This window comes from Lupinus angustifolius, chromosome LG05, assembly GCF_001865875.1.
Source record: "Lupinus angustifolius cultivar Tanjil chromosome LG05, LupAngTanjil_v1.0, whole genome shotgun sequence".
Lineage (NCBI taxonomy): Eukaryota > Viridiplantae > Streptophyta > Magnoliopsida > Fabales > Fabaceae > Lupinus > Lupinus angustifolius.
In genome coordinates, this window is record NC_032013.1 from 7,432,689 (window position 1) to 7,443,449 (window position 10,761).

Consider the following 10,761-nt stretch of genomic DNA (forward strand, 5'->3'; position numbering starts at 1 on the left):
AATTCCACATGAGCAACTTTGCTCCAACGGCTCCAGAACTGACTTAGGATGCCTCTGAATGAATTATGCTCAGGTGGTTTTAGCTCCAAGGGTCCAAACATAGCCTTTAAGCTCCATAAATGCTCCTTTAAGCCTCTCCACGGTCACCTTGAAGATCCCCTCAAGCAAATGCCTTCCAACGACCATATTAGACTTTATTTACCTGCCAAATAATATTAGACAAAGTTAGACCGAGTTTGGTTCACGAAAATATTAAGTTGGTCCAAGCATTAAAGTGTCGGTTACACTTTTAGGCTTGTCTTAACTACTCACAAGTCAAATTTCATTCTGGTCAATTTTTATGGGTAGATTTATTACAAACATGCTTAAATTAATTAAACTAAGTGTTGGACAAAAGTTAGCCCACACATTTATTATAAAAATTAAAATGACTCAATACTAATTAAATTGGCTAGGCCTGACTCGGTCAGGCTACACCCAGCGCCTAATGCGGCATGCTAGGCGCATGCGCCTCGGTTAGATTTCCTGGCCAGGCTAGTTTGGCCCAGCGCATGGTGCAACACTGGGTGCACCAAAGTCCCCAACCCGGTCAGGGTTGTCTCGGTCAGGAATTGAGCCTGATGTGTTTGGCTTCGTGCTAGGGCCATTTTTGGCGCCTTGCCCAGACCCGTGGCCTGAGTCCTGCGCATGGCCTGGTCCATCCTTGGCTCGGTCAGAGCCATGGACCAAGATGCTAGTGAGCATCTTTACACCCCCTTGGGCTATTGTGGGCTCACCATCATGGATCAACATTATGAGTTGTCTAAGGGCATTTTGAGCCCATTTTGCCCGAGCCCTAGTCATAGGACCACTTATGCCTTCAAGACCACCAAGGTCAAGATTAGGCTCTTTGAGGATCATATTCTGCATATAGTGTTAATGTTTTTTTAAATTATTGGGTTGCCATTCATATGGTTAATTGTTAATGCATTATACACATCTTTTACAAATTTTAACACTATTATTGTAAAATAAATTACTGATTTCCCAAATTACTGAACATTTTTTGTTTGAGGAATCAGTACATCCGTACTTGTCCTCTCTGGCACCGGATCATCTGAATTACTGGAGAGACATGTATCACATAATAACAAACAAAAGTCAATTTTTAATTATACTTTTATCTTTTTATTTACCCATGAAATTACATATTTACTTATAAGAACATAAATAATAATAAATATTTGTCAATACTTCCTTACCCGTTTTGCATCGTCTAGCTAGCTTTCATTGTGTCTTATTTTTTATTTATTAGTTTTCAATAAAATGTGAAACGAGATAGAAGCAACTAGATGGTGCAGCTCAAATGATGTAGGGGGTATGAGGCACATAAAGCCATTTTGGCTTTGAAAGTGAAAGGGTAAGGCAATAATTAATATTGTGACCGTGGATTTTGTATTATGGGGTAAAAGTGAAAACCATCTTTCTTGGAACTTGTCAAAAGATGAAGTATGGGCTTGCCTAAAAAGTGGGTACAATATTAAATATATGAAATTAAGAGAATGTTTTTTATCCCAAGTCATTGCAAATCTGTGTAATTAATTTTGCAGATTACTATTATTATTTTATTGGTTGATTTTCTCTCTTTGAAGTAGGTACCACATGTTTCATCTTCTAACGAAGATGTCTATTCTTCATGACAGTAACATGGATTAAATTATTTGAAAGACTTCGATATTTATAGTCTAGTTGTCATTTCTTCATCCTTGCCTTCTATGATATTCTTGATAAGAATAATAGAGGTACATGCTTGCTTTCTCATGTGGCTGAACATTATTCTCGTTTCAGCTATTATCTTTTGGTACATGAAGTGAAGCATTGGGTATTATCCTTAGTTATATCCTACGGTTGTTTTTATGATTTCAAATTTTGATCAAATAGATGTCCTCCTCCATAAGATATCTAAGAATATGAACTTAAAAGGACAACTCTTTAAATATAGCCATTCACTTCTCTTTCATACACAAGTTGATCTTAGTACTTGGCAAAGTAATAGCCTATATTTTATAGTCTAAATAATATATACATTTGAAATATATTCATATGATGGATAAATCATCCAAATAGTTGATATATAAAAGTTATATTCATAAATAAAAAGGATTATATGATAGTGTATGACAAGTTTTTTTCTGGTACTAATTAATGTCAGTGGTATGAATATATTGAGACCATCTATTCCAAGTGATTGATAAAGTAACTCGTAATGGAAAACTCTATATTCACATGAAATAAAGCATTAATACATAAAATATTGGTAATAACATTGTGTAAGAGAAAGTCACAACTTAATTCTTGTCACATAAGGAAACTGAATAATCCCATGTATCATATCCCTCTGCATACACTTAAGGATTATAATTGATTAATTGTACATTCCTGTGGTGCTACTGTCTTGTTCTAGTTCTTTCTCACAATATCCATTTTGCAATTATCCTATCCAATCTAATATCCTACGGCTATCTTCTAAAATCCCAATCAGATAAGGAATATGAGATTACTTGAGCAAATTCTTTTGCATTGAAGGATTTGGGTACTACAAAGTAAATCCTTGAAAAGTGTTGCTGGTGAAAGAGGGAAGTTGTGTTTTCTCAACTAAAGTGTATTGAAAAACTGATAGAAAGATCAAACAAGAGCAATTGTGTACATGCTAGTGTTACACTTGCAAATCATTACAACTTGAATTTTTATTAACAATGTTCTACAAGTGCTAGTAGCAACAGTAATATTAACCATACATTCACAAAAAGTATTAAATCTTACTCTCCCTCTCACTCTAGCTCATAACATTTCCCTTATTCAAATATGCCAATTTGTCAAGATAATATTCAACTCAGACCCTTCAAAAACATAAGTTTTAAATGTTTTATTTATCCAAACATGTCCAGGTATCAAGCAATATGATTAACAGTTAAGGATTTGTAGAATAAACCTAAATTTATCAATAAACTGAGGCACCTTTATATACTTGAGGGGTGAGGTTGTTGCCATGTGGAGTAAAGTTAGTTGATGTGATTCACAAAGGGCCTACCTAAATCCACTGGAAATGGATGGGAATATTCTAAAAGGTTCGGTCCCTGTGACAACAGGGAACAACAACAACCAATTTTTTTATCTCACTAGGTGGAGTTGGCTATTTAGTCCACTAAAAATGGATGAACCTAAAGATTCAGTCCCTTGTGACCTACACCTTATTTCATCTAGGTATAAGTCAACCCATATGGCCTAGAGGTGAACCTTGCTTCAGAGATCAGCCTATCAGCTGTTAGGCCAACTCAACATGTGAGCATTGGGCCAGCACGGTCACTGGGCGCGCTCGGCCCTGTCTGGAACAACTGCATATAATCCTTCAATCATCAATATAAACTCCAAAACTAACAAAATGTAAGATCTTGTTTACATGACAGCAAAAGGGGGAAAATAAAAGAAACTTTCCTATTTCTCTTTGTAAAATGGGGGAAATACAAGAAAGTAATTCACAGAACATTCTTAATCTGCAGACATTACCAACAACTTCCAACACATTAAATTAGCAACCGCTTTCTTCAAATTGTTGATTATCCAGCTGAGATAGAATGGGATAAAAGAGAGAAAATTAAGCTGGAAAAAAAGAAGCCAATAAATAATGGAGCAAGGTTATAAGTCATGGGTGGACTTATACCAAAATGGAGAAGAGTGCATTCATCATCCTTCACCTATTTAGTTCACACTTTCTGTGCAGCCGCATCTGCCAATCTCTTCCAATTCAGTTCCCGCTGCTCAGCTACTTCCTTGGCTTTAGCCTCTTTCTCTGCATGCTGCCTCTGACACTCTTCAAACAGTTCGGCATCCATTTCCAGGAACATTTTCCGTACATTCATTGTCAGCCCATGAACCGCCTGGTTCCAATGGCTCTGGATATTTTTCTCAAAAGCTTCAAATATGATTGGCAATATCACAGTCCTGTTTTGAGCAATTAAGCTCACAATGTGCTCATTATTCCATAAAAAGAGGGCTCGCTCTGCAACCTGCATTACAAGTGTGTCTAAGCAATGATTTCTGAGGGAACATTTAATCATGAAAATTAACAGCAGTAATAAATTAAAAATAATTCTGTTAGTTGTAGAAGATCCTCAGTCATATATTGAAAAGGACAATATTTAGACTTCTTATAGTGCACACATTATAGCTATTTAGGAGGCTTTTGTGTGTTGGACATGTCGAAAGAGAAAGACTAAAAATGAGTTATGATAAACTGCTGATTGCTGGTAATATCACAGTCCTGTTTTGGGCAATTATGCTCACAATGCACTCATCATTCCATACAGAACTATGATATTTACCAATAGCTTAATTCTTCGCAATGAGTTTAAGTTCCTTGCAAAACGCATCATTAAGTTCTCCACTATGTTTTATTGGCTGGCCACTTCTGTTAATAGGGTGCTATGTTTTGTTGCATTAATGCTTAATTGCTGATCATCAGTAGCATAATCAACAATAGTTTCAATCTTCTAGCGATATGCAAGCCTCGCGAAAAATTTCAGACTGGGGGAACTCTTCAGAGACCGCTAAAAAACTCAAATTTCACACATTGCTAGGTTAAATTCCCCAGAAAGACGCACCGCACTCAAGACCAAAGAACAAGTGCCAAGAATTATAGCTTGACTCCAGAGAAGAAAACATAAAGGAGCAATAAATCCCAGGTGGACAAGACTCTTGATAATGAGATAATCATAAGATTTCAGCATAAGTTAAGATGTCAATCAATTTCAATAAAATGGTAAAAATACTTTCTTCATCACGGTGTAAAAGAGAAAGAAACAACACTATAATCAATATCAAATGATCTCTGCCATAAATAATGGACCAAGGGGTGTCCAAGTTAGACAAACTAAAAAAACCCAGCAAGAGGCATAATCAAATAGATATAATAACCATCTGTTAATTGCAACCAGTTAGGTGGATTTGGACGCAGGTCACGTGACTCCCATACCATGAAATTTTTCTGGATTTCGAGTTTGGACATTAGGTGACGCAATGCAATTAGTTATGTTAAATCAGAGGGGAATGTGCAGTTTCTAAAATCAATTAACAGATCTGTGGACAAGACCAGAAATGACTATAAAAACCATTTTTTAGTACTGCCAAAATTTCAAAGTTAGTTCCAACTTATCAGCAATCTAAAATAACATTGCATGCACACAACCAATAATAAATATAAAAAGTAATAAGAAAGAAACTAAAATATAACTTCGAGATTTCTTAAATAACACATAACTTAAGGCATATCACAAACTCCCCTATTATGGTTATTAACAATACATTCACTAGCATAAGTCCTTACCAATATAATCTTCAATTTTGGTCCTCATTAACACGGTTTGAAGGCGAGGAACAAAAAATGAATTTAAAATCTATGTATGTGCATAAACCATATGCATGTGTCTGTCTACAGTTAATTTCTACGTGTGGAAGGGCAGTAGCCAATTAAGTCAGATATAAATTACATAACAAAAAATGAACTTAAAATCTATGTATGTACGTAAACCATATGCATGTGTCTGTATACGATGAATTTCTACATGTGAAAGGGCAAAAGCCAATTAAGTCAGATATAAAGTACAAAATCATCTGACATTGATATACGCCAACATAATACAAAAGTTTTGTTTCCTCTTTCTTCTTTCAAACAGCACATCACTAAAAACCATATTTGGTGCTGCCGAAATCTCAGAATTCCACTCCAACTTTACTGGAATTCCAAAAACATCATCACATGCAAGTCAACACATAAAAAGGTAATAATAAGAAAGAACCAGAATTATTAGAGTTTTCTTATGTACTAAGTAAGGCAAAATGACAAACTTATTAGTTACTAAATCAGAGGGGAATGTGCAGTTTCTAAAAACCAAAAAGGGAGTTACAAATGACCAAAACATCAGGGAACCAGAGCACAGTTGACCATAAAAACCATATTCAATACTGCTGAAATTTCAAAGTTAGTTCCAACTTTACTTGCATTCTAAAATATCATCAAACATGCATGCCCATATAATAAAAATAAAAAACAATAAGAGAGAAACAAACAAAAAATATAAGTCCATGATTTCATAAATACTTTGTAACTTGGGCACATCGCAAACTTGCCTACTATGGTTATTAACATTATATCACTAACATAAGCCATTACCAATATATACCCTGGACTTGTACTATTTACAAGATATAAATCACACTTGCAAATTCTTATCATGATAAGTAAACTAACAGCAGTTGAATTTCAATCCCGGTCCTCATTTACCAATGCAGTATAGAGTTTTTAAGGTGAGAAACAAAAAATGACTTCAAAACTTATGTATGTGCATAAACCATATGCATGTCTTTGTCTACGTTTGCACTTCCACGCGTGAAAGGAAGAAGCCAATTAAGTCAGATATAAAGTAGAGAATCTTCCAATATTAATAGACACCGACATAATATAAAGGGTTTTTCATTTTCTCTCTCTCCTATCAAACAGAGAATCACTAAACCATATTTAGTGTTGCTGAAATCTCAGAATCCCATTCCAACTTTACTGGAATTCTGAAAATATCATCACACGCAAGTCACCAAGTAAAAAATAGGTAACAATAAGAAAGAAAAAAAATTATTACTTAGTATTTTCTTAAGTACTACATAAGGAAAATGACAAACTTATTAGTTACAAAATAGAAAAATCCCAAATATAACCTATTACCCGTATAAACTTATATTGTATGGGTGGGTTTCTTACTATTTAAAGATACACTTCACACCTACAAATTCATAACATAAAAACGAAACTAAAAGCCACCAGTAGATTTTTAATTGTGGTCAAGTTTGCCACTTCAGTACTCAGCTTTGAAACAGAAGATGAATGCAAATGAACACAAAATCCATGTACGTGGATGAGCCTGTCAACATTTCCATGTGTGAAAGGCCAGAAGCCAATTAAATCAGATAGAACAAAATGCATGTTTCCACATTAATAGCTACTGTCATAAAATAAAAAACGTGTTTTCTCTTTTTCCCATCAAACAACACATCACGCTAATAGATGCACAGCCTAAAACGAACTAAAAACTATAAGTGCACCCAAAAAATGGGTCAAACCAGAATGTAGTCGAGGACTATAAAAGGGGAATAAAAAAAATAATATAAAAATCAAATTTTATCAATTGGGGAGCTGAAACTTAAACTACCCGGTTAAAAAACAAGTGCATTTAACTAGAAGGCCAGCATTGATAACTAAAAAACTAGGCCTAGATTGGATTCGCAATGTATCTTAACATAGAAGATAAAAGGAGAACAAGCATCATAACAAATTTAAAACCAAAAATAAACACAAAGAAAAAAGGAAGACAGCTTGTCATAATCCCAACTAACATCACTACAAAAATAAATAAATGACAAACCTGAAAGTGAGAACTGTTGAGGCAGCGGGAAATCTGCTTAAAAAGGGGAACCATGCAGCGTTGAAACTCTGCAGCCTGTGTGGCCTCCAGCACTTCCTCAAGTTCACCAAGGAAGAGAACTTCCTTCTGGCAATTGGTGACTGGCCAGTACTTCAACAAGCCTCTGATAACCGTATCGGCCAGCTTGAAATCCTTCTCCACAAACTGAGTAATGCAGTAAGACAACTGCTGATGGTACACACCAACAGATTTCGGTTTATGCAAAGGCAAAAGTGCCCTTACAAGGAACAACTTATGCTCCTCCTTCATGGGCAAAGCAAACCCATTAATGATGCTACCAAGAATCTCAAGAAGCTCTCCAATACCACAATGCCTCTCAGTCTCATAAATAAACCGATAAAATATGTTATTAATTGCCTTCCTAATGAAGGGTCTATGGACCATGAATTTCCCATATATACGATGCAGTATGGTTTTCAAATACTCACGCTCTCTAGGATCCTCAGAGTCAAACAAATCAAGCAATTTAAGCACAAATGAGTGATCAATGTACCGTTTCGCAACCTTAGTATCGGTATCCGACGAAACCACATATCTGAGGAGCAATTCATAAACAAGCTGCAAATGGGGCCATGATGGTTCCAAACAAGGCTCCTCCTCTTCAGGATCAGTGACTTCTTGCCCTGTGTTCTCGTGTGACGCAGGCGGTAAGCAACGGAAAATGTTAACAGATATCATTCTAATCATCTCCTCTTGACAATTCTCCGTTATCTTCCCCGAACCCGATTGAATGAAGTCCACCAGTTCCATCAATGCCTGCCTCTTGATCTCTTTCTCCCTAATGTTCCTCAACGTATCCGAAAAATCAAGGATATAACAACAAACATGCAGTTTTCTAAGAAAAAGGTTCTGTCTTTCCGAAACTGCCACGTCACGGAACATAGGCAGAGGTTCCATTGGGCCGGAGGGGGGCAAAATTGGCATCGGGGAAGCAGGACCAGTTGTTGAATTGGTCCCGACTGATGCCACAGTGCCTCCTCCAGCCCCTCCACGTCGCGAGGCATGATTGACGACCACATTGGCCGCCGCCTGTGAATTATTACGAGCGGCGGCCGATGGATCGTCAGACTTGGAGGGCTTCTTGTGCCCTCCACCTCCCTTCATAATTTTCTTAAACATTTTTTTTTCTCTTCAAAACGAACCCTAACCCTAGGGCGAAAAAATTATGGATCCACTTCACACGTTTGGTTCAAGCATGAATGAAATTAATTAATCATTCAAATGGGGTGATACAAATCCATGAAGGGTTTGTTATTCCTGGATTTTCGCGTTTGAAGAGAAACGGATCTGAAATAAAAACGCGAAGATGAGAGAGAAGTGAAACGGTGCGTTTTAAGGGTGAAAGAGAGTTATTGAGGAAGCTATGGATAAGAGTGGGATCAACTGAATGCCGGAAAGTTGATCGGTCGGAGATTTATTCCGGCGATCAAAAGAAGGAATGGGGGATATAGAAAGAGCAATAGAGAGAGTGAGTGAAGGTAATTAAGATAAGAGATTCCAGAGAGGAACAATCTGGTAAGGGAGTGATTATAGATTATAATAATAATAGCTTTTTTAGTTAGACTAATTATAATATTCACCAGATTTTTTTTATGCATTTTTAAGGGTTTGAATTACTTTGGCAAGCTGTTTTGGATAGAGTCTAACTTTATTTAAAAAAGTGTACCAGACTACCTGCAGTCCAGCACTCTTTAAATTTTGAGTATTTGTAATTTTGTATCATAAATTTTTAAATCATCTTAAATTACCTTTAAATTATTATAATTAATTAAATTAATATATATTTTCATGTAATATTTATTGTTATTAACAACAAAATAATGTAAATAGATCTTTACCTTCCCACTTTTGTCTACGTGAATCAATTATTGCAATATATTAACTTATTTTTTTCACACACCTAACATGTTCACATCTAACTAAAGGATTCAACAATCGTCATGATCTTTCTCATAATGCTCAATTTATCCCAAAATCAAACATTTTTTCAACATCGGCCAACAAAAATGAACCTAAGATGATAGTGAAGCTAATTATTCAAACCAGTGTTGTTAAAACCATACCGGTTATCAAACCGGTCAAGGTACTAGTATAATAGTATAGTGGTTCAACTGGAGATTCAGTAATTAAACCGCATGCCGGTTAAACCGGACCTACTTATATTTATATATATATATATAAACCTATAACAAAACAATTCCAAAGAGGTAAATATTCAAATTTATAATTCAAATTTATAATTCATATTTATAATCTACTCAAAATTCACATAAACAAACAACTTTAAGTCTTTAACAAATTCAAAGTCTAAATTACAAAACATATATCAATCCAAAAGTATCACTGAACAACCGCAAAATAGAAATAAATGACACAAGTTCATAACTTACTCTACAAAACAAATAAATTTGGAGTTTTAACATTTAACACCAATGAGTCAAAGTTGTCTCATATTGATATTATATTTTTGCACCAAATCTTATCTTCAGATAGAACTCCAAGATTACACAAATATCACTGAGATTACACACGAATGTTAGGAACCAAAATGTGTAATCTAAGTATGCCTTGGAAGCATGTGCCTTGAAGTGTTGAAGAAGGGTTGGAAAGATGGGTTACCTTCTAATGGGTTTTTAAGTTTTTTAGTTTTTTTTCAAAAAAAAAAAATATATGTATAAACCGATCGGTTTAGTGAAATACCGGTCGGTTCACCGGTTTTGACCAGTTTTAATACTTGGCCGGTTCAACATCTGTATCGTACCGGTTAGGAGACCGGTATTCCGGTTGAACCGTCCGTACGGTCTGATTTTTACATCATTGATTCAAACCCACAAATAACAAATGAAGTGTCATGCACTCTACCGTTTCAATAAAAATCATAGTAGACTGTGTAAATACTAGATAGCAATCTAAGAACGGTGGTTAATTAAGTTTGCAACAATATTGTCCTTCTTTTTAAATGACAATTCAGAATTTTCAATTGAAGTAAAAACTTGTAGAACAATAGTTGCAAAATTATAAAATAGATAAGAATAGAGAAATTCATGTCAAGATGTATATTGATTCACCTTCTTCAAGTGAAAGTTATGTCTAGACTTTGTTTTATGATTCAAGTGATTTTTCAGTATGTAATTAAGTTTCTTTACAAGCTCCACACTAGGACTATATTATTGAATAGTTGATCCCATAAGAAAGCGAATCACTTTATTTTTACACAACCACTCACCACAATTTATGGTAATTCTTTGAT

The 10,761-nt window shown here is 35.2% G+C and overlaps 1 protein-coding gene across 1 annotated transcript; it reads right to left on the reverse strand.

The window, feature by feature from the left end:
- Positions 3,382–9,038, reverse strand: LOC109347607 (serine/threonine protein phosphatase 2A 57 kDa regulatory subunit B' beta isoform-like). Its single transcript, XM_019587540.1, has 2 exons — positions 7,452–9,038; positions 3,382–4,046 (listed from the first exon to the last, which is right to left on the reverse strand). The coding sequence occupies exons 1-2, from the start codon at positions 8,628–8,630 to the stop codon at positions 3,744–3,746; spliced, it is 1,482 nt and encodes a 493-aa protein (XP_019443085.1). The 5' UTR covers positions 8,631–9,038; the 3' UTR covers positions 3,382–3,743.